At 30.8% G+C, this 24,462-nt stretch overlaps 1 protein-coding gene across 20 annotated transcripts in view; it reads right to left on the bottom strand.

The window, feature by feature from the left end:
* Window positions 1-23,648, bottom strand: part of LOC143079830 (uncharacterized) — a 41,585-nt gene extending 17,937 nt beyond the window's left edge. For 2 of the 20 annotated variants that reach the window (XM_076255447.1, XM_076255452.1), the window contains exons 1-15: window positions 23,307-23,583; window positions 19,086-19,138; window positions 18,166-18,210; window positions 12,951-12,995; window positions 11,709-11,759; window positions 10,246-10,296; window positions 9,517-9,555; window positions 6,498-6,530; window positions 5,637-5,678; window positions 3,595-3,633; window positions 3,318-3,347; window positions 3,052-3,081; window positions 2,711-2,755; window positions 1,713-1,739; window positions 923-1,009 (exon numbers count right to left, since the gene is read on the bottom strand). In XM_076255447.1, coding sequence (XP_076111562.1) covers window positions 923-1,009; window positions 1,713-1,739; window positions 2,711-2,755; window positions 3,052-3,081; window positions 3,318-3,347; window positions 3,595-3,633; window positions 5,637-5,678; window positions 6,498-6,530; window positions 9,517-9,555; window positions 10,246-10,296; window positions 11,709-11,759; window positions 12,951-12,995; window positions 18,166-18,210; window positions 19,086-19,097 — 576 coding nt within the window. In that variant the 5' untranslated portion in view covers window positions 19,098-19,138; window positions 23,307-23,583. Of the gene's footprint in view, window positions 1-922; window positions 1,010-1,712; window positions 1,740-2,710; window positions 2,756-3,051; window positions 3,082-3,317; window positions 3,348-3,594; window positions 3,634-5,636; window positions 5,679-6,497; window positions 6,531-9,516; window positions 9,556-10,245; window positions 10,297-11,708; window positions 11,760-12,950; window positions 12,996-13,056; window positions 13,099-18,165; window positions 18,211-19,085; window positions 19,139-23,306 lie in introns of all 20 variants that reach the window. The other 18 variants (XM_076255454.1, XM_076255455.1, XM_076255440.1 and 15 more) reach the window with 17 other exon arrangements.
* Window positions 23,649-24,462: the final 814 nt, after the last annotated feature.

The following is a 24,462-nucleotide window of genomic DNA, read 5'->3' as shown; positions in this document are numbered from 1 at the left end:
AAGGTCCAACTATGAAAAAACTCCCTAATTGCCTGTACATTTACAGGTCACACATTTCCCTCAAATTACATGAAAGGTAAGAAAGTGTCACCAGTAAAAATTTAACATTTTTGTTCAGTCCTCACAGATTTAATTTTATATAAAGATAAATTCATTTCTTTTGCTGGTTCAATATGTTCACTGACATCATGACGTTCTATATAAAATCGAAATTTTTTATTTTAATTTGATTATGATCCAAATTTGCACTGTTTGAGTTTAATACATCTTTCAATATAAAGAAGTTCTTTTGCAATTTAGAAAACGATTAAACAAATCAGGATTAGAACAACATAACACATCAAAGAAAATTACATCGTCACCTATAAATAATGATAATATTATAAAAGTTGTAATTAACATTGGCTGCTTATTTCTGACATTCAAAAAATATCAAACAAAAACCCAATTTTCCACTTTGAAAAGGAATGGAAAAGGTATGAACACAATAAATAATTCTAGTATTTCTAAACAATATAATATAAGGCACTATGCTGAAAAACATCAGTAAACGAGGAGAGTATTTTGCTGATGAATCCTTTTTTTTGTAAATTTCGTCTGTTAAAGATAGAAAAAGATGGTAATCTTACAACCTTTAACTATAAATTATCCCATACGTTAATTAGTAACCATAAATCGTCTAGTCAAATTACGAATCACTCAAAATATTAAAACGTAGCTACTAACAATAATTAAACTAGACTTGCTGGTAAACATTACTAAACCATTTTGTAAAATAATACAGGCAGAAATCATGATAAAATTTAACTGTTCTGTATTTGTCGCCCAGTTTTTACTGTAGTTGTTGCCTCAATTCATACTAGCAATTGTTATTACATTATAAGAATGTATTATCCTAGCCATAGCGACAAATAAGTAATACCCGACTTATGAAGGGTCCACCGATTAAGTTAAAGCCATATTTTCCATCCTGTATATGTGGTAATTTGAATACAATCTTCTTTTTTGACTGTTAAATGATCACATAAGATACTTTACTTTTTGTATACATTATGTACAAACATACTAATTCTTGTATTCTATCTTTCAATTAGGTCTATTCAACTTTTATACGAAATGAAAACCAGAATCCTAAATCTTTGAAAAATAAACTTGTTTATATATGTATATGGCATACATGAAGTACTGTAATTGTCTGCCTGATGCCTATCAAGTTTTTTTTATATTTGCATCCTTATGTTTCGAAGATAGCAGTGGTTAATATTTTTTCATTCGATACATTAATTTGTAAGCAAATTGACTTGATTTAATTCCCGAAACAAATATTCTAACACCGTACGTATACGAAAAATAATTTGTAACTGATTGATGTTTGGGTTTTTTTGCGCCAGTTTCAGCACTTGTTTTTATAAAATATCAACCAGTTAATTACTGTTAATTAGAACCATAGTCGAACACACCTTGCATCGCACAACCTCACTGTTTACAGGCTAACTACTTAGACTACCCAATCACCGAATCCCCAGGACACTTTACATTATCATATTGATCCTTTGATAACATATGATAATGTGCATACTTTGAACTACAATAGTGCCACCTACAACAGTTCCCTTTTTTGAAAGAAAAAAATCAGTCACGTGTTATTTGAGACTTTGGTCCGGACAGTACGATATAAACATTTGTTTTACTAAAGATCTACGTGTCCCTACCTTCGGATCATCTCTTCTGTCATGTCTCTGCAACGTAAATAATGTTTTTTATGACTTGTACACAAATTGTCATTTACAAAAAACAATTAATCTAATTGAAAAGTATCTAACTACTGCACATTATTAAAACTTAACACTAAATTTTCAGTTATAAAGGCAATATTTTTTTAGCTGTACATACATATGGTGTTTTAGGTGGCATTCAGTCTTTTATAACACTTTACTAAAGCAATACAAAATAGTAAATTTTATAAATCGAAATATTACAAAAAAATCAAAATTAAAAAAAACATCAATTTGGAGTATTTGCTTTATGTAATTAAGTTTTGTATATGTTATTTATAATTTCATTATGACTATGATGATAAGTAAACGATTTTATTTAAATATCTGAAGTTGGTGCAATTTATAAAAGCCAGAATACATGTAAAAATGAGAAGAATACAGAATATTGTTTAATAAAATGAAATTATCTCTGAAACAAAGTTATTGATTATTATGGGATATTATCTGCATATATGAAACTATACTTAAATGTATAGCGTCTACTGATAAATGTTACACATTTACAAATCCAGATTCGGCTTAATTTTAATTTTCAACTTTACATAAATATTGACTATATAAAGGTCATAACCTAGAGATATATCTTTCTAGAAGACAAAATGTCATTTTGCGGTAATATGTCTATGTAAGCATATGCAAAAAAAATAAAATGTACGAATTTATATTTGCTTTAATTTTTAATTTTATTTTTTATTGATTTGAGTAATATTGAGTTTGTTATAGTCATAATCATGCAAAAGCAAAAGCAAAATAGATATCAACTGTCATTCTGGCATATGTAAGCATGATAGTAGACTTAAAATGAAACAGAAAGATTTTTAATGAGTATACAAATAAGCAGATGTGGTATGATTGTCAAGGAGACAACCCTCTACCATAGCCAAAATGATGTAGAAGAGTTTTAGGATGATGGTATATGTGTAGTATCATACCCGATATGTAAGGTTACCGTGGTCTAAATAGCTGCGATTATAGCCCTGTAATACACAAGTCATTATTGGTTTTAAGTTTTGTTATTGTTTTTTTTTTTTCGTTTTCGTGTTATATGATAACAGAACATTTCAATAAGTTTCTTTTTCCAGACCCTTTGTTTGTCGTCAATTTTAATTATGACTATTGTCATATACCCTAATATTTTAACAAATATAAAATTTCCATTACACATCTTTTATTCTAATATAAAATGCACATTTTGTTTGTTATATGTTTTCTCAAATAGCTCTTTGTTATTTTCATAGACTTTGATTTTATAAATTACAAAGCGACTACTTACTCTGTCTGTTTGAGATCCATCCTCATAACCCTAGGGATTCAAAAAATACAATTTTTATATTATTAAAAATAAAAGAATATGGTTATGACGACTAATATTTCTTCAAATATATTGATATTGAACACTCGTATCCATATTTTTCAATAGTATTTAGAAGTTATATGACGATATCTTTTATTTTTCATTTATTTTTTTCGTCAGATTTTCAATTAAACGAAACAATGAATTGATGTGTGTAAATATAAGTAAATAATTATTATGCTTACCCTTCCTCTATCCATATCACCATATCCTCTCTGAAATAAATTATGGTTAAAAGTCAGTATTCAGTTTATGAACAAAAATATTAAGAAGAATAAAACACACCATGAAACATGAAAAAAATAGAACTTATCATATGGCTTCATTCCTGGCTTTGTTCTCATGCAAATAATACAAGAATTCTATAAAGGTAGATATGTTTTTGTCGATCTAAAAAATAACTTGTTTTAAAAACATCCTGAACTGCTTTTGTATATCACATATTATATATATGTAACTTACCCTGTCTGTCATTGGTCCATCCTGGTATGCGTCATGTTGCTAAAACAAATACAAAACAAGTCATTAAATTGTTTCTGCATACAATTAACCTGATTTGTATTTTTTACAGAATAGAACATTGTGCGGTACTTTCTGAAAATACGGTGTTTGATTGCAAGTTTATTTATTTGTTTGTGTTTAACGTCACTGTTATTGTCCTTGGCTGTATCATGGTCCAACGGTTTATTTCATGGGGAAAACTGGAGTAACCAGTTCATTTGCTAAGCTGTATTTTGAAAAACCAAAAGTTCTTATTGCTCTTGAACATTTTTAATAATTTTGAGCTTTAATTATGAGTCTATTGTAGACTAAAAAGTAAAATAACAAAAATACTCCAAAGAAAATTCAAAAATAAAAGTCCCCTAATCAAATGACAAATTCAAATGCTAAAACACATCGAACGAATGGATAACAACTTTCATATTCCTGACTTGGTTAAGGCATTCCTTATGAAGAAAAAGGCGGATTAAACCTAGTTTTTAGCAAATTTGACACGTTAGGAATCACATTTTAATAACAACTTAGACGAGAATTCCGCAAGAAAGTTGAAATAAAGTTGACGATAAGTGTTGGTTCGGGAGTAACATCGCGAGTTCCGAATGTAATAAATACAATTTTTAATATCTAGATAACATCAATGCGACATCATTAACTTAAATGTGTTATATGCAATTGTATTCCTGTCTGATTCGTGTAAGTAGTTACATTGAATTATGTAGATATTGGCAGAACATAATTTAATTTTTATATTTGATTTGATAAATTGCGTACTAAATTATAATCCTGGTATATTTGATAATTAAATACGACACTGGGTCGATGTCACTGCTGGTGGACGTTTCGTCCCCGAGGGCATCACCAGCCCAGTAGTCAGCACTTCGGTATTGACACGAATATCAATTATATGGTCATTTTTATAAATTTCCTGTTTACAAAACTTTTAAGTTTTCGAAAAACTGAGGTTTTTCATGTCCCAGAAATATACATGTACATGTACCTTAGCCGTGTTTGGCAAAACTTTTTGAAATTTTGATCCTCAATGCTCTTCAACTTTGTACTTGTATGGCTTGATAACTATTTTGATATGAGCGTCACTTATGAGTCTTATGTAGACGAAACGGGCATCTAGCGTACTAAATTATGATCCTGGTACCTTGGATAACTAATTAATATTCAAAATTCCAAAATGGTTTCAGAAATCATGATCTTTATTTTGTGATATATATACTAGTTAATTTATTATGAGGGGCGAAAGATACCCGACGGACCGTCAAACTCAAAGATCGAAAATAAACTGACAACGCCATGGTTAAAAACGAAAAAGACAAACACAAGACACAAGACACAATATAGAAAACTAAAGACTAAGCAAGACGAACACCAACAAAACCTGGTGTGGTCTGATGTGCTGCGGAAGGGTCGGTAGATCCTGCTCCACATGGGGCACCCGTCGTTTTGATCATTGTATCACAAACCCGATAAATTGTCTAATTCGGTAGGTCACATTCGTTTTTAAACTTAAACTATATGGCATTTTGTGTTAAGACGATCTTAATCAATCAACCATAATTTTGCAAGTAAAACAAACATGTTAAAGATTTTTGGTTAAGTAGGCATCGTTTTGTGTATTTTTATCCTTTTGGTGACACGAAGATATCAAATTTCTGTAAATAAATAGCATGATCATATTGCAATACTAAAACGTTATATTTGACAGTTTTCCTTTTGAAAAAATCAAAGTTTTTGGTTTTGATGTTATATATATATGTTATATTTGTTATTCTCGTGGGATTTTGTCTATTTGTGTTACATTTTAGTGTTATGTCGTTGTTCTCCTCTTATATTTAATGCGTTTCCCTCGGTTTTAGTTTGTTACAACGATTTTGTTTTTTGTTCATGGATTTATGAGTTTTGAACAGCGGTATACTACTGTTGCCTTTATTTGTAACAGGAAAACTTACTTTCAGAATGCCCTCCTTTACCTTACACTAGAATATACTTACTGGTCGCCTATCTCTACCGTACTCATGCATTTCGTGTGCTTTCTACAATAACAAATCAAGGAAGGTTAAATATACGATTGGAATTTTATAATGTTTATTTTTGTTTGTAGTTACGTTTAATGGAATACTTGAACATTTACATGTGTCGCCTGTAGGAAGATGATTTTATTTACGTTTTTAAGTGAGAGTTACAGAAGAAATTAGTTGACGTCATTGATGAATGGTCGTGTCACAGATGTAAGTGTGGGTACATGAGAGCGATTTAGTAACTTTTCGTATCGTTTTATTGGTGTTTTTTTATTTAGTATGAGTGCATGGGTCATTTTATCAGCATTTCTTTCATCGAAAAATCACCTCTATCAATGCATGTAAGTATACGCGTCTATCTTTCTATAAAAAATATTAGTATAGCATTTCATTTGCATAACTTAATGAGTAAATACAAACACGAATAATACAACAGACTTATATAAAATTATGTTAAAAAAATGTAAGAACGCGCAATAAACTTATGCAACGAGCATATTTATTTATTTGAGTGTAACCATTCAGTATGTATGAAATTCTTTATAACACTAATACTGTGTTGCCAATATTGATTGGCTTGGGTTTTTTTTTTTCGTTTTTTTTATATCAAGGTGTAGAAAACATAAGATCTTTCACTTTTTCCCATCTTTACTAATTTTATCGACTACATAAAATAAACATTTTTCGATAGTAAAATTCTGACCATTTGTAGCTAAAGATTTTAATGAAAGTTTTAACGTTTACTGCTTTAAATGTTACAATTTTCTTGCTTTCTTTTTTTTTTTTTTTGGCCTCTCAATATCATGCCAAAACAAACATATTCAACAGACTTACCCTTGCTTCATATGTAGGATAGTAGTCAGGTGCCTAAAAAGATAGATAAAATGTAAAAATTGCCTCTTGTTATGAATTTCTATAGTATGTCGACATATATACATACATCTTCATTGATGATTCAAAAAAGAGGGGCAAAAAATAACAGAGGGACAGTCAAACTCATACTTGCAGATCGAAAATAAACTGACAACGCCATGGCTAAAAGTAATAAGACAAACAGATACATTATAGTATACAAGACACAACATAGAACACTAAAGACTAAGCAACACGAACCCCACCATAAACTGGGGGTCTCAGTGTTGAAATGCGCACCTGACGCAGTGCAAAATTTATTTTTTTTTGAATACCGAACTCCAAGATAAATAAGAAAAGGGAGCAGGCTTTACAAACTGACAAAATTATATACCACCAATCAACGGAAAAAGTGAAATACAACTGCCATATTCCTGATTCAAATGGTACTCTATTTGTTTATTTAATTAATGAAACAGGGGATTTAGCTTTATGTATTAGTTCATTTATTGTAGAGGCTGTCCCAACCCTTTTTAGCTCACCTGGCCTAAAAGGCCAAGTGAGCTTTTCTCATCACTTGGCGTCCGGCGTCCGGCGTCCGGCGTCCGTCGTCCGTCGTCGTCGTTAACTTTTACAAAAATCTTCTCCTCTGAAACTACTGGGCCAAATTAAACCAAACTTGGCCACAATCATCATTGGGGTATCTAGTTTAAAAAAAGTGTCCGGTGACCTGGCCAACCATCCAAGATGGCTGCCATGGCTAAAAATAGAACATAGGGGTAAAATGCAGTTTTTGGCTTATAACTCAAAAACCAAAGCATTTAGAGCAAATCTGACATGGGGTAGAATTGTTAAACAGGTGAAGATCTATCTGCCCTGAAATTTTCAGATGAATCGGATAACCCGTTTTTGGGTTGCTGCCCCTGAATTAGTAATTTTAAGGAAATTTTGCTGTTTTTGGTTATTATCTTGAATATTATTATAGATAGAGATAAACAGTAAACAGCAATAATGTTCAGCAAAGTAAGATTTACAAATAAGTCAACATGACTGAAATGGTCAGTTGACCCCTTTAGGAGTTATTGCCCTTTATAGTCAATTTTTAACCATTTTTCGTAAATCTTAGTAATATTTTACAAAAATCTTCTCCTCTGAAACTACAGGGCCAAATTAATCCAAACTTGGCCACAATCATCTTTTGGGTTAGTAGTTTGAAAAATGTGTCCGGTGACCTGGCCATCAAACCAAGATGGCCGCCATGGCTAAAAATAGAACATGGGGTAAAATGCAGTTTTTGGCTTATAACTCAAAATCCAAAGCATTTAGAGCAAATCTGACATGGGGTAAAATTGTTTATCAGTTCAAGATCTATCTGCCCTGAAATTTTCAGATGAATCGGATAACCCGTTGTTGGGTTGCTGGCCCTGAATTAGTAATTATACCCCCGCTTTAAAAAAAGGGGGGTATACTGTTTTACCTCTGTCTGTCAGTCCGTCCGTCAGTCCGTCCATCAGTCCGTCTGTCAGTCAGTCCGTCCCATGAAACTTTCGTCACATTTTTCTCAGGAACTACAATACAAGGATTTCTGAAATTTGGTTTCAGGGTTTATCTAAGTCAGCTATACCGTGTGATGCGTTTTCAGATTCATCACTTGACAACTTCCTGTTTACCAAACACTTGCATATTTTTACACTATTAATATTATCCACTTGCGGCGGGGGTATCATCAGTGAGCAGTAGCTCACAGTTTCACTTGTTTTAAGGAAATTTTGCTCTTTTTGGTTATTATCTTGAATATTATTATAGATAGAGATAAACTATAAACAGCAATAATGTTCAGCAAAGTAAGATTTCCAAATAAGTCAACATGACTGAAATGGTCAGTTGACCCCTTTAGGAGTTATTGCCCTTTATAGTCAATTTTTAACCATTTTTCGTAAATCTTAGTAATATTTTACAAAAATCTTCTCCTCTGAAACTACTGGGCCAAATTAATCCAAACTTGGCCACAATCATCTTTTGGGTTAGTAGTTTGAAAAATGTGTCCGGTGACCCGGCCATCAAACTAAGATGGCCCCCATGGCTAAAAATAGAACATGGGGTAAAATGCAGTTTTTGGCTTATAACTCAAAACCCAAAGCATTTAGAGCAAATCTGACATGGGGTAAAATTGTTTATCAGGTCAACATTTATCTGCTCTGAAATTTTTAGATGAATCGGACATCTCGTTGTTGGGTTGCTGACCCTGAATTGTTAGTTTTAAGGAAATTTTGCTGTTTTTGGTCATTATCTTGAATATTATTATTGATAGAGATAAACTGTAAACAACAATAATGTTCAGCAAAGTAAGATTTAAAAATAAGTCAACATGACCGAAATGGTCAATTGACCCCCTTAGGAGTTATTGTTCTTTATAGTCAATTTTTAACAATTTTCATAAAATTTGTAAATTTTTACTAACATTTTCCACTGAAACCAATGGGCCAAGTTCATTATAGATAGAGATAATTTTAAGCAGCAAGAATGTTCAGTAAAGTAAGATGTACAAACACATCACCATCACCAAAACACAATTTTGTCATGAATCCATCTGATTCCTTTAATATTCACATAGACCAAGGTGAGCGACACAGGCTCTTTAGAGCCTCTAGTTATAGCTTATTAACATATTTAAAGTTGCTGTTAACATAATGTTTGTCTGTCAGGAATATTTGTTTGTTAAACAAGATTGTAAAAGCATATTTTCTTTTGAATAGTAATCTTTTTTATCGACGTTGCATTATTATCATAATTTATGTTTGCCACTTTCAGTTTAAATCAATTTTATTGCACTTTTGAAGTGTATATTCTCCAAACAAACGAATATTTTAGCATTCATCACAAATTTCCATGGATATATTGGGAACATATTTGCAAACCCATTTCCAATAGCGTTTAAACTTTGTTAAGTTTGCAAACACCCTAATTTGTTATTTGTAAGTTATTTGTATTAGTTACTCACCTGATGTTTGGACATTTCTCTGAGTCGATCTTCATATTGCTGAAATCATTTTCAAAATCTAATATACCAAAGTGTATTATTTTATTAAAATAAACAATTAGCTTTTGACTTTTTTTATGACATAATGCTTATTTCCATTTCACTAAAACTTTCCAGCACTATAATGAATCTATTTCCTTAGTATTCTGTGTAGTGGTTGTTGCGTGGTTTTTAGATAGCAGAGTAATCTAACATTTTCGGTTGTGTCCTAATCCAAATTTTGGCAATTTGAATAAATGAGGATTAACATTGGAAAATGTGTACATGTATGTATAGCAGGAGATACTAACGCGGTGAACATAAACTACTGATGGCTCTTATTTTCGTTTTGACTTTGAGGTGGGAAAGGGCATTATTTTCTGTCGTTCTTTTACTGGTGATTTATAATGCACCCAAGTTACATGTGTTACAAAGAGTTTACAAACATTTGAACTCCATAAAATGTTAAAACAAATATTTGATAACCTTTTCCGTGCTCATATATGAATTGTAATAACACATTTGAAATGTTTTCCGATAGTTTTTATTTATTAACATACATACATTTATACAGTTTTGTAAGAGTTTTTGTTGTTGTTGTTGTTATTTTTTATGTTCACGTTTTTTATGTTTGTTTTTGTTTTTTTATTTTTAGCGTCTTTGCTGCAAAAGTAAGGCTGGGGTTACAGTTTTTCTCAATTCTACACATACCTCAGACGATTCATTTCTACCTCTCTGCCACATCGGATCATCAAATTTTGCCTGAAATATAACGAAATAAGTTTTATTAGTTAATACGAAGTGAATACTTCAATTACATGTGTAAGTCGTTTATTATCGCCTTGCGATGGAGTCTGTTAATTCAGTTTGCTTAATTTGCATTTATTATACAATGCAAGAATGAAAAATGTATACGATATTTAGTTTTGTTTGTAGACAAACATTAAATCGCAACATTCTACTTATCTTTATTGTAAGCTCAATTGATACGGTGTTTTTTATCCGAAATTCGCTTTTTTGTCCGGATTTGCTTTTGTTCGATAATTTTCTCTTTGTCCGTTGCTTTCGGTCCGTTCTTCTTTTTGTCCATTAATTTTACTTTCGGTCAGTTTTACCTTTTTGCTTATACTTGATATATCTTTATAATTGCAATTGAGATAAATGAAATGCAACTTTTCACACGCTATTCTGATTTCTAAAAAAGATACAAAAGACCGATACCAGAGGGATATTATAACTCACAATTCGAAGACCAACTAGCGATGCCATTGCAAAAACACGAAAAAACTACCAAATTCAAACAATAGTCCACAAACACACCATAGAAAATTAAATATTGAGCAACACGAACCAAACAAAAACAAGGGTTGGTTTTAAATGTTCTTGGAGGGAAAGCAGATCCTGCATGATCTGTGGCACCCGTCAAGTTGCTCACCACTTGGTCGATACCCCTGCTGGTGGACGTTTCGTCCCTGAGTGTTTCACCAGGCCAGTAGTCAGCACTTCGGTGTTGACATGAATATCAATTGTATGGTCATTTTTTAAAATTTCCTGTTAACAAAACTTTGAATTTTTCGAGAAAAAAATAAGGACTTTTTTTATCCCAGGAACAGATTACCTTAGCCGTATTTGGCACAACTTTTTGGAATTGTGAGTCCTAAATGCTTTTCAACTTTGTACTTGTTTTGCTTTATAAGTTAACTATGTTTATCTGTGCGTCACTGGTGAGTCTTATGTTGACGAAACGCGCATCTGGCGTACTAAATTATAATTCTGGTACATTTGATGACTATCATGGAGACACATACTCAGTCATATGTCTTATTCGAAGTTTTCAAATAAATAAAAAGTAGAAGGAATTGCGATTAAACATAGCCGTCGTAATATGTGAAATAGATAACTTATAACAAGCAACAAACTCGTGATGGCGTCCATATAATTTTCAGAGTTGTGTTTGTAGTTGTCTGTAAACGATTTTCCCTATTTTGTTGATAATATTTTATTAATGTTTTTATTTATTTTGCGAAAATGCGGATGCTGTACATGCTTGGCAGTTAAATAACTGGCTATGAAGGTTCCGGGTGATTATTAAATCAGAAAATCGCTTCGGACGAATTAATATGAAGTTTTCGTTTTTTTTTATTCTACAGACGGTCCTTTTTCACGTGGCTTACCTTGTTGTAGTCCATATTTCTTATCATACCATGTCGGTCATATTCTGGTGCCTAAAAGAAGGATATTCATTTTCTCAAATATATAATCAACACAGAAATTAACTAAATGACACATGTTTCTGCAATTTATACAGGATTTACAAAAACCATAGAAGTCCTTTATTGAACATAATACTTCCACGGATAAACCATTATTATTTGAGATGTATAATTGCTACTTTTTGTTTCAATTACAACATGTCAACTTTTTATTGAATATTTTAATTAATACAAAAACACAAAGTTGTTGTTTTACTTTTTTTAGGATGATTATAGTATGTATGTGTTGTTGAAAATATTTATATAAATATAGATGTATAAAGAAATGTTTGTTGTATATATTAACCTGAGGCCCTATTGTTTTATTTAAGAGTCTAAATTAATGCAGATTGTATCATCTTATCTCCAATTAGCTTGAAACCATAATTTACATTGAATATCAAACCTTTTCAATTAGTTGTTAAAGTATTAGAATGCTAACATAAATATATCGAAAAAATATATTAGTAGAATACCATTAAAATGTTATTTACCACAAAACCAGAAAGCAACACGCAGGTGATAATTATAAAAAAAAAGTAATACGTTCATATATACTATATCACAATTTTCAGCTATAGAAATATAATTATTTTATTTTATTGTTTCAATTATGCTTTGTGTACAAAAATTAAATCATCTGAATACTGCTTTGATTTTCACAGTTCGTTTAGGATGTTTCACTCAACTTTTTGGTAATGTGGATTTCTATATAAAAAGGGGGAGGCAACAATTGGAGAGGAGAATAAGAATCAAGGTTAAAGGTCAAATTATGATAAATTGCAGCGAATCTTGTTTGTCGTCCTAATGTGTACGAATATTGTACAAAACAGACAAAACATATAAAATAGGAGTAGAAAATCTGAGTGGCAGTATCACTCAGAATAAAATGGTTGAAGCGAAGTGGTTACAAAGATTAGATGGAAGACTTTTTAAACGAATATTATTGAGTTTGATTCTGGATTGTTGGTGAGGTTTCTAGTAACAACCCATATTTACTACCACATTGGTTTGCCACTGAAGCAAATGCAGACGGTGTGTATACATAGGCGAAACGATTGGAAACGTTAGTACAAACAGGTAACTCTACTTTCTAGAATATCTAAACATTGAAGTAAGATTCCCAAGAGGTAGAAACACTCAAAGACACTGCACAGAACTAACCTTTCCTTTGTTGTAATCATGTCTATATGTTGATTCTTTCCTGTACTGTTAAAATAAAAGTATGTATTACTATTCGGAACCGACACCATATATATTCGAAACTTACCCTCTTGTTGAAATCTTTTTGGTATGTTGACTTTCTCATATACTGCGCAAAAAACAAAATGTATGTATTAAAGGATAACTATGAAAGACTTGTCAGAAATTCGAACTTTATAAATATTTGTCAAATGTGATATATTTAACGGTATCTTATACAAAATGTAATTTTTAAATTTATAAATGGAACAATTTTAGAAAGGTGGTTATAAATCATGTACCAATGAACCAATACCCTATGAATTAATACATTTATTTTTTCCTAAAATATCTTCCTATGGAATTTTGTACTCATTCATTATACAAATGATGAAAACGATGAATCATGTATTAAAAAATGTTTCTCATGGTGAAAAGAAAAATTAAAAAAAATACTGAATTCCGAGGCAAATTCAAAACGGAAAGTCCCTAATCATGCTAATCAAATGACAACATCAAATTATAAAACACATCAAACGAATGGACGTCAAATGTCATATTCCTGACTTGGTACAGGCATTTTCAAAAGTAGAAACTGGTGGATTGAACCTGGTTGTATAGCGATAAACCTCTCACTTGTATGACAGTCGCATGAGTAGCTTTGTAAAAAATGGATTTGCGTAAAATTGTAAAAACTATAAGATAAGTCTACAAATATAACTACATGTTGTTATTCTAACTAAAACTAGCCAATATAAAAGCAAGCATGTTTAAGATCTAGAACAAACTGTATCAAATTATTTACTTTAAGTTGGTACCATGATATCATTTAATAGCAATAATGACATACAAAGTTGTTTTGAACATGTGAAAATAAGCAGCAGCGTCAATTAAAATGGCATGGTATATTGAACAGATATATCATGTTAAGGAGGGGTATTTGCGAAAAATACCAGTCGAGAGAATGTTAAATTTCGCGAGCCGTAAGGCAAAGGAAATTCATTCTCAAGACTGGTATTTTTCGCAGATACCCCTCAAGAACATGCCATATCTGTTTAATTACACCGAATGTTAACTTTCAAATCGCATTGATGACCGTGAAGTTACAAGCGTCCAGTCCAGTATTTTTTGGCAAATACCACGGCAGAGAGGGTAAAAAGGGCATATCCTTTTTATACGCTCGTCAAAATTTTAACGGACGTATTATGGTATACAAATGTCCGGCGTCCGTCCATCCGTTCGTCTGTCCCTCAGTGCGGTGTCTGTCCGGCGTAAACATGTCGCACTGTAACTTGAGAACGGCTTATCCAAATTTCATGAAACTTAATATTGTTGTTTCTTATGATGGTCAAAATGATCTGTATACTTTTTGGTGAAAATAGATTTAAACTTTTTGAGTTACGGGTTTGTAACTAAAACAGGGGGGTGTTTTCCCCATGTCGCGCCGTATCTCAAAAACGATTAATGATAATTGATTAAAACTTTACACACTTCTCAGTTATATTAATCTAAAGATCTGTATACTTTTTGGTGATGATTCAAAATTTTATATTTGAGTTATTGAGTATTTTGTAAAAAAAAGGGGGGAGGTTTTTTTTACATGTCGTGCGTATCTCAAAAACCATTTATGATTATTACTTAAGGTGATATGGGAGTCTAAAATAAAAATGATAGAATTTGTTCATACTTTGCGAAAACGTAGTATCTATTGATATATGTTCAAAAATATAATAAAAATGATAGGTCACCGCGCATTTTCTCAAGCTACAGGTTGTGACAAAATGACACATTTTGTATAGATTATGCAGGAAAAAAACACCATTTGGTGATAAGACACAAAACAAAATGATAGAATTGTAAAATAAATAGGGAAAAAATTGCTTTCAGACAATGCTTTGGGTTTATCAAAAGAAAAGATAGGGTCACCTCACTTTTTTTCCGGCTAAAATACAAAATAGGAAAATTCCATGTAGAATCCTTCAGAAAATGCACTGTTTTAGAGTTACCTCCACATAAAATGACAATTCAAAAACATTTGAAAACAACCAAAAATAATCAACACTTGTAAAAATATTAATACTTATAAGTTATTTTCTTATAAATTGGTTCTTTTAAATGAAAATGCACATTAAATATCTGCATTCTTGTATCAAATTTTGCTAACTTGATAGATAGAAAATGTGGACCTTAGGTTCTCTGTTTTTTACAATCCAAGATGGCGGAAGACACCTATACCACCATACCACCTTAAAACTTTACACACCTCTTTTTTATATTAACCTCAAGATCTGTTCACTTTTTGGTGATGATTTAAAATTTTATTTAGCATGCATTAATTGAGTTTTTTGTTAAAAAAAAGGTGTGTTTTCACATGTCGCACTGTATACCAAAAACAATTTATGATTATTGCTTAAAACTTTACACACTTCTTAGTTATATTAATCTTAAGATCTGTATACGTTTTGGTGATGATTCAAAATTTTATTTTAGAGTTATTGAGTTTTTTGTTAAAAAAAAAGGGTGTTTTCACATGTTGCGCTGTATCTCAGAAACTATTTATTATTATTGCATAAAACGACTGGCGTATCATGCGCTCATGGCGCAGCTGTTTATTGTATATACCCCGGCGGCATTAAAAAATGAACGATATTCATTTGATAACAGTAAATTGTGAAAAATACACTGGCTATCAACCAATCAAAACCCATGATTCTTACATAAGGTGTAATTATGAAAAATAGTCACTTAATTGAATGTCTGTACAATCAATAAAACACGTATTTGCCAATTTTTAAACTACTGCAGTATATATCATATATCCTACATTTCCTCATTTCTTATTGAACGATCTTTTATAATCAGATCACAAATGCACAGACCAGTTGTTTTTCCTAGGCCCAGTCGCCGTAAAGCAACCAACAATCAATCAATCCTAGGCCCAGATAAATCCCTTATACATAAACTAATCTGATTTTAGCATTAATACACATCCGTTGGCATGATAGAATTTTGGTAACAAATTTAATACTCCATTTCTTATAGTTTTACTTTGTCTTAGCGACATTGAATTTCCATGATTTACTTTTTGTACGTCTTCGGATACTTAGTCTAGACTGGATAATAAAACAAAAATAGCATGTTGTTTTGAAACTGAATTGATTCACTTGGGTTAAACAAGAAATAAAAGTGGGATGTTCAAATAGAAGATAATTAAAGTAGAAGATAATATTTGAAACTCAAAGGTTGTAAATAATACCCATATTGGAAAGCTAAAAGGAAACGTAACTAGTCCAATATCTTCATTTTACTAAGTAAATTGATAGCTATGTACATTTGAAGTAGCTCTGTATGCCATAAAATAAGAATTTGAAAACTGTTATTTGTAAATCAAAACAACTACTTTTAGAATTTAATTAGTTTATATTGTACCTCTTTACTATCTATATATGCAAGTTTCGTAAATTAAAAAAAAGGGGGGGGGGGCATTATATTTTATTTAGAATGGGTTAAAGGAATACTAGCGGCTTCAGAATATAAAGTCATTAAAAAATCTCAGCATGACTTCTCATTGAACAATGGCACAAGAAAACAGCAGGTTTCCCAAAAGATAAAAAGTTTTGATCGGATCAAAATAGCACAAAAACGAGACATGTGTAGCAGACGACTTCCAGGACTTTTGTTTATAGAAACGTCTTAGATGCTTGAAGCAAACTGTATCTTATATGGTTTTAATGTTTGCCATTGTTTAAAATTCAATCCATGTCTTGTTTTTATGTTACCGTATATAAGATAAGTTTATATTTTTAATTTTTTTTCGCATGTTTGACAACCATAACAGATATAACCGATTGTAGCCCACCTATCATATTTCCAATTTCTATTGCTAGAGTTATGCTATATACTTAAGTTTGTTTATACTAAAAGTAAATATATACCAAATGAAATAAAAGTAAAGTTGTTTTCAAAAGAATCAAACAAAAGACTTGATCAAATAAAAAGAAAAAAAATCATATTCCTTTGTTTTTGGTTTTTACATTTATCTATTCGTAAACTTCCTTTTGTACTAATTAAATGTCCTTTAGTAAAGTGACACCTTTTAGACATCGAATCTAGATTTATGTATGAAAGTTTTTGTTTCTACTTATAAATAGTCCAAATATTTCAATGTTGAAAATGTTGTTAACTTCCGCCTCAAAAAGCTACTAAACCAATTGAAAATACATGCAACGTTTGTATTAGAAATAAAAATAGATTTTCAAACTTCTATTTAAAAAGAAAAGATATTATCTTAAAGGGGCACTAGCTACGAGATATATAAAAAATCTAAAGTTTGTTTTTTTTTGTTCAATCAATAATGAAAGTGAAATAGTGAAATAACAATTCGCTTTTTGCAGCCAAAAAGGGTCAATTTTGTCAAATTACGCTAAACATTGATAATTAGTTATTCACTTGCAAGTGAATGAGTCGACCTCTTTAAAGCCGTATTCATGTGAACTTCAATTTAACCCCTAGCTAGAGATTGACAACGCATGCATTGTACGTGTACTGGTTATTTAAAGAAAAAGAATGTAAACAATGAAAGTGAAACTACGGTAAATCATTTGATTACTAATTCGATGCACATAAAATCATTCTTATACGGTTAAAAGCAATGAGAAACATCTATTTTTAATCTATAAAATAAAATCAAACAGACCTATAAAAATCCAATTGCACGTGTTGGTTTAATCTATTCATATCTTTATTTATGTTTACATCGCTTATATGGTCATCTGAGGTCAAATCGATAGTTAATTAGATGGCGTCTGGACTAAAGTACACACGAAACGAACCTATATATTATCTACCCCATGCTCTGTAAATTGTTTATTTTAGACTTTTGATAGTTTGGATAAATGTTTTACATTGTTATAAATCAAATATGAGAATTTGAGTCAAATCAGTGACGATGAATTTGACAGCTAGTGCCCCTTTAAAAAGTACGTAAATCATGTTCTTACATGTATATTCGAAATAGTACGTGTAAAGATTACAAACGACATTCTATCTAAAGTTACTATATATTCATAAAAAGCAGATATACCATTCTTGCATGTAAAGATCTAGCTTTTAAAAGGAAAAAAGAGCTATTCAAAGTAGGACATCTAGCAGAAACCCAGTATATAATTGATATAGGAGTATACATGTACACATATACCATCGTTTTCCATGACGGTTTAATTGGCCAATCATCTCCCAGTATCTGAAACATTACTATTAATGTTTATGGGTTTCTTATATTCATTTATGTTCAATTGAAAATATTTCATGCATATTCAGATCAATTTGACAAGTCATCCAAATGGTAGGTTAGTGAATGGTCAACCGGGAAGAAGGGCTGGCAAATAAAAGCACATGTACTACAGAATTTTAAAAAAAATAAGATACTTTGGATACGATACAACAAGCCATCAACGGGTTTTTAAAGGATGCAAACGTGTCACTTTTCTCACATTGGTCATTGGATTTAATGTTCCCATTCAGATTGGGTGTGGCTACATACTTATACATCCCACACAGCCAAATACACTCATCTGTTTATAAAAGGTGGGAGAAATTGAAAAATAAAGATGAACCGTCGGCCATTTCGTTTATTCGAATAAGTTTTATATAATTTGATTACATTTATTATTTGACATATATCATATGACAATATCAAAACCGAAATTTTAAAAAAACAAATAGTCAAATACACAGTATTCCACAAAGTCATACGCACACAACTTAAGATTGAACCCCACCTTGTCTTAACTTGTCTGTTTGGGGGCGTAATCAGTTCTTTCAATATTCTTTTCATCCCTCGTGATATTCATTAAAAACATATGTAAGATATGTATATTTGAAACAGTAGCAACTCATATCAATGTCCAAATTGAAATCAAATCTCAATTCTGAATGAAATGACAACTATAGCCAGTAAATACATATGTACATTATATAGAAAGACATGGTTTAAAGACTGGTCGTGATGCTCGTTTAAAATATGTATATTCGAAACAATAGAAACCCTTCACAATATCCACATTGATTTCCAATCTGATTTTTGTATGAAATGAGAACTAGCCAGTTAATACTTACGTAGGAAGACATGGTTCAAAGATTGTTCCTCTTTTTTTGTAATGCCAGTAAATCTGAAGATAGAAATTTTAATGTTATTTCATAAATATTCCTTTCAAATCAATTTCAAGGATTTCAATTGCACGGAAATTTGAAAACACAAAAATAATATGTTCATACCCAACTTCTCATTTAAACTTCTTTATTAAAGACCGTGTCCATCTTTACTTTAGACTTTGTAATTCAGAACCATTAAATATTGTAACTAAAATTGGTTCATTAAAAAGTTCCATGATATATTTAGACGTAATACTATGCAGACGCTAAATTTCTGTACATTTTGAATGAAATATAATTATTTAGAGTACATGTTCGTCCGTCCATACTTTTCTGTAAATAAGGATAATAACAAAAGAAAAGGACAAAAATAATCAATATCATACAAGTTGTCGACAGCTACAAGTTCTTGATTTTAATTAAATTGATGCAAGGACTTGCAAACCGAATCGAGAATAGGATTGACTGTTAGATTTTAATAGCAATATATTTTGATTAAGTAAATACAAATTCAATATGACAAACTTAGTTCAGAAATGAGATACATGTAAAATATTATCTGATATTTGATTCTATAATATGGAGTATATATTTCAAACAAGTTGAAATGGTACCTGTTACTCTGACGTGATGTAAATTTGATTGTATTATTTAGCTATTTGAGAGGCCTTTATAAGAAGGCCAACCCATATTCAGCTACGTATACAAACCTTTCGTTTGAAACGTTACCGTATACAAATCTGATATCAAGCTAAAGAAAGATATTTTTAAAATACAATGCTTTGACATTGACACTGTAATTTTCACACTGCATGGGTCACGAATTATACTTTTTTTAACAAATTAATATACTTGTTAACAATCATAGAGTGTCAGTCGTCAAGAACGTTTGACTTAAAAACAAATTATTACTTATTAACTGTAACAAAGTTTAAATTTTCAAATATAAATAAATGTACGTACTTGTAAATTTGAAGGAAAAAAAAATATTGTAATTTCGTGATGATTTAGAAAGAGTTTATACAGATAAGTCAGACAAAAACTTTTAAGTACAGAAAAATTCTTTTAAAATATCAAATAAAAGGTTAATATATAGACATCAATTGTCCTCGAAAGACAAGGTTGTAAGATATAAAGATTGTGTCACCACAAGCTATTATATATTAACTATGATTAAATTATAATTATAATATTTGTCAAATTTAAAATGTGTTTCTTCCGAAGCTTGCCGAGTGTATTTAAATATATTTATCGTAAGATCAGATCTGACATTATCTGATACTCCTTATTCCTATTGAGCATCCATGTAAACTGTACATCTGTTAAAGCTTCGAATTGTTTTGAAACTATACTCCATGCACATGTATTGCAAACGTATATTGGAAGACCTGTATAATTCTTCATTAATTTAATATATTAATTAGTTCTATCAATAGATGTACCATCAGTAATGTCATAAGCAAACAGCTATCTATGAACGAGAAGGTTTAACCATGTAATCATTTGTAGTATGGTGCATAATAGGTAGCAATACTGTCGATATACTGCAGAGTCCTATTGGTTTCACACAGATATAGACTTGTGGTGTTTAAAGAGCTGGAGAAGTATTATGAATATAAAGTGCTAGAAATTTAAAGTCAACAGTTGGAGATATATATCAAAACGCACTTGACTTTAAAAAAACGAAACTCTTTAATTGAAAATTACCAGCAGGGCTCCGTAGTATATTGATACCCACCAATTTACATATATATAAGCATAGAAAGATTTACCTCCGAATAGTACTTTTTCTGATAATTCTTGTTTTTAGGCTTCTGTTCATGAAGGTATACCTCATATTTCTTGTTTTCCCTTTTAAACACACAACAGTTAAGGGATAGATTGAAAAACGAGCCACAAGGTTTGATTCTGTGTTGATTTGATTTCAACAAGGTATCTTGGTTTGCATTAAGCAACTGTCATGATCATAGATCATTGCGTATGATCTTGAAAAGATTCAATCTATAGGTCATAATTACAATGTATCATGAGGCTAACAAAATGTATACTAGTAACAGGAAACAAAGGTTTACGCTATCAGTAACTGTGGGTACTCTCAGATCTGTACTCGGTACTTTAATTGTAAATAGGGATGAGGGATGGATAAATACCATATCACGTCTAGTCTGTGATTTTTCTGCTTTGTATCGATCTGATGAGATAAGACTTTTTCAGATAATTTTTATAGTTCGTTCGTATGTTGTGCTGTTAGACCACTGTCCATTGTCAGAGGAAGGTTTGTACAGTGGTTGTTGTTGGTTTAAGTCTGTCATATTTGTTTTCAGTAAATTATTTGTTATAATTTAGGCCGTTAGCTTTTTTAATTGAATTGCATGTCGGGGATTGTATAGCCGACTATACGGTATGGGTTTTTCTCATTGGTTGCCTACTATTGCTTACATCTTTTTCATTTGAACTTTGGTGGATAGCTGTCTCATTGGCAATCATACCACATCTCCCTATCTTTATATTACTTAGACTTCATTGAGCAGTAACCCAAAGACACAAGAGAGTAAAAGAATCCCATGGGTCAAATTTGGAGTGAATTTTAACCACGCTTTTCGTCTCATTTATTTCAAATTCGAATTCGTTTTTTTATCATTTCATTTTAATAAAGTTATAGTTGTTTCTGAACCATTAAGGTTTTTTTGTCCATCCGTCTTCAAGAATCGTATTACATGTGTACATGCTATTATATATAATGCCTCTTTTGACAATATAATACTTTAAAATGTAATATAGTTTCAAATTGAAGTATCCATAGCAAAGCTTTAAACCCTCATAATTACACTTGAAAACGTAAACTATGGTATCTGTATAGTCAAATCTCATTTGTGTCTGTGTCTCAATGAACGTATGTTTCCAAATTGTTTATTAAGCTAAAATATGTAATAAATGATATATACTTGTTTTCTGGTAGGTAGATATACAAAACAACATTTTAATTGATAAAAAAAAGATAAATTTTCCGGACATAAGAAAGGTGCTTAGACTAACATGGCTGCATTATAAAGGCGCTTAATCGATTCAGATGACCGTAGGCTGTGTTGGGGTAGGCATGAACATAACGGGAAAGTAAGGTAGCACAAAGGAAATTATATTTGTTTCGCCTTACTCGTGTATGAAAATTTCTTTTTTAAAGTTTAAATTGTAAGATATAATATATATGTCAATATATATTTATGTATGTTAATCTGAATTCCACATGGATTATAGGTTACTTATAAATAGGTGTAATTAACCGCATATTTCTTGATTTAAATTTTGACTTTGAGCTCTAATTAACTAGCAAAGGTATACAACGCCGTCTTCGATTTAATTTAAACACGGATGACATGTTATTTTGAAAATTTAAATAGAAAAATGTATGTTGATATTTTGATAGGTTTTCAATAGAAAAATTGACCACATGAAACACATGTATTGTTATAATGCGAAGTTGACCCATATATATCTTTTTAAAGCAAACTGAGTTTGGTTCTATGGATGTAGACAATGTCGGTTTTGTTTCGTTGCTTTACGTGCAGTGGCAAATAGTTCATACATATTCATGACTAGAAGTTATTAACAATCCCACATTTCAGCAGAAAATGATAGACAAAATTCCATATTTATCTTATTAAACTGCTAGTTTTATTATTATGGCCTGATTGTACTCTAATATAGATGCACTATAATTTTTTGATATTAGCATTTTATTTGTGTTTTGTTTTTCGCCATAGACACAATCTGTCTTTTTGTTTATATTGAACATTAATTGTTCAATGCCATTCAAGTTAACAGAAAAGAAATCTAGGTAGCATTTAAAGATATACCATATTTCTTATTTTGAAATAAACGACATATTTGTAAAAGAATTCCGAACCATTCGACCTTACATTCAATTTGGTGTATTAAATGTTTTTCTTATTTATTTTCTATACCTTAAGATATGCGTTAAATATCTCAGTTGCTAACTACATGACACAGTTCTTTCAAAATCATTCGTGTATTCATTAAATTTCTTTTAAATCTATTGTTAAAACAATGAAACGTCTTATGGTTGCAATACACACACAAAAACATTATAAACAATAAAAATATACATTTTTTTATTTTATTTTTCAATTTACTGAAAAAAGGGCAATGTCAAAATGTTAAGCTTACCTTTGTTTTATTTATTTCAGATTACAATAAATAATATCTCTTTAATTAGAAAAAAAAATCCTTGTCTGCACTGATTGTGTTGACCGATTATGCTCTTGTCACCAAAATTGGTATTTCTTTATAATATTTGCCACAATGTCACACAATAAAACAAAATATCATTATCACACTAGTTTCAGAATCAAATTGGATGTCTTCTGCTACCCCTTTCACTTGTTTCCAATTAATTTCTTACTGCTAAATGAAAACAAAAGTACCCCTTTACGCTATGCGCTTAGTGAACCGGAAAATTTCAACTCGAGACAGTTGTTTTGTTTTTAAAACGCAGGGGAGTTAATGATAAGAGGTGAAAGTCTTTATTTTCAGTTGAAAAGAAAATTTATCGGTTTTAAGATAAACCTGTTATTTACTTATTTAAATACTGTACATAATCCTGATTTAATCAAATAAAACCAATTCAATGCAACTAGCAGTTTATATGACATGAAACATTTAAAATGAAATACTTAAAAGTTTGTTAAATTTGAACACTTTTTAACAAACTAATTGAGCGAAGCGATTGTTTGTTATTGATAAGTTACAATGGTAAGTATGCATATTAGAAAATGATAAAATTTATAGGAATACACAGTTCATGTGACATGAAATATTAACGATACAAGACTAGTCCAAATCCAAAAACCTTACCTACCACTCCCCCACCCCTTAAAAATCGCAATACTTCAAACTTCAAGTAAAGTGAACATTTCATTCAACGATATGTTGTTGCTTAAATTCCAGTGACAAAAATTTCACGCATAAAAAGGACACTCAATACACTTTGTACGTTCTGTATCATAACAGGGTTGACAGTGGCGAGTTGATACAATGATAGTGGACAGTCACACCACTCTAGAAAAAAATATTAATATAGGAAAAGAATTATTTCCTTGCTACAGTCCATTTAAAGATTTATTACAAAATTTCTTTCGCACGAAGAGAGTGTGAAGCTCTCCCTACACGAGGAGGCACTTGACGTCTCTTTTCCAATTAAACTTGATTCCGTATTTATACATCCCGCATACTCGAAAGGACATCTCTCTTTGGCATGGGGTTTCTTACGATTGAGAGAATTTTGTATGAACTAAATATATCTATGTGTTATTCCATTTTGATA

Source organism: Mytilus galloprovincialis, chromosome 6 (assembly GCF_965363235.1).
Source record: "Mytilus galloprovincialis chromosome 6, xbMytGall1.hap1.1, whole genome shotgun sequence".
Classification (NCBI taxonomy): Eukaryota; Metazoa; Mollusca; class Bivalvia; order Mytilida; family Mytilidae; genus Mytilus; species Mytilus galloprovincialis.
The sequence above is the reverse complement of the archived record's forward strand: the minus strand, read 5'-3'. Positions and strand labels throughout refer to the sequence as shown.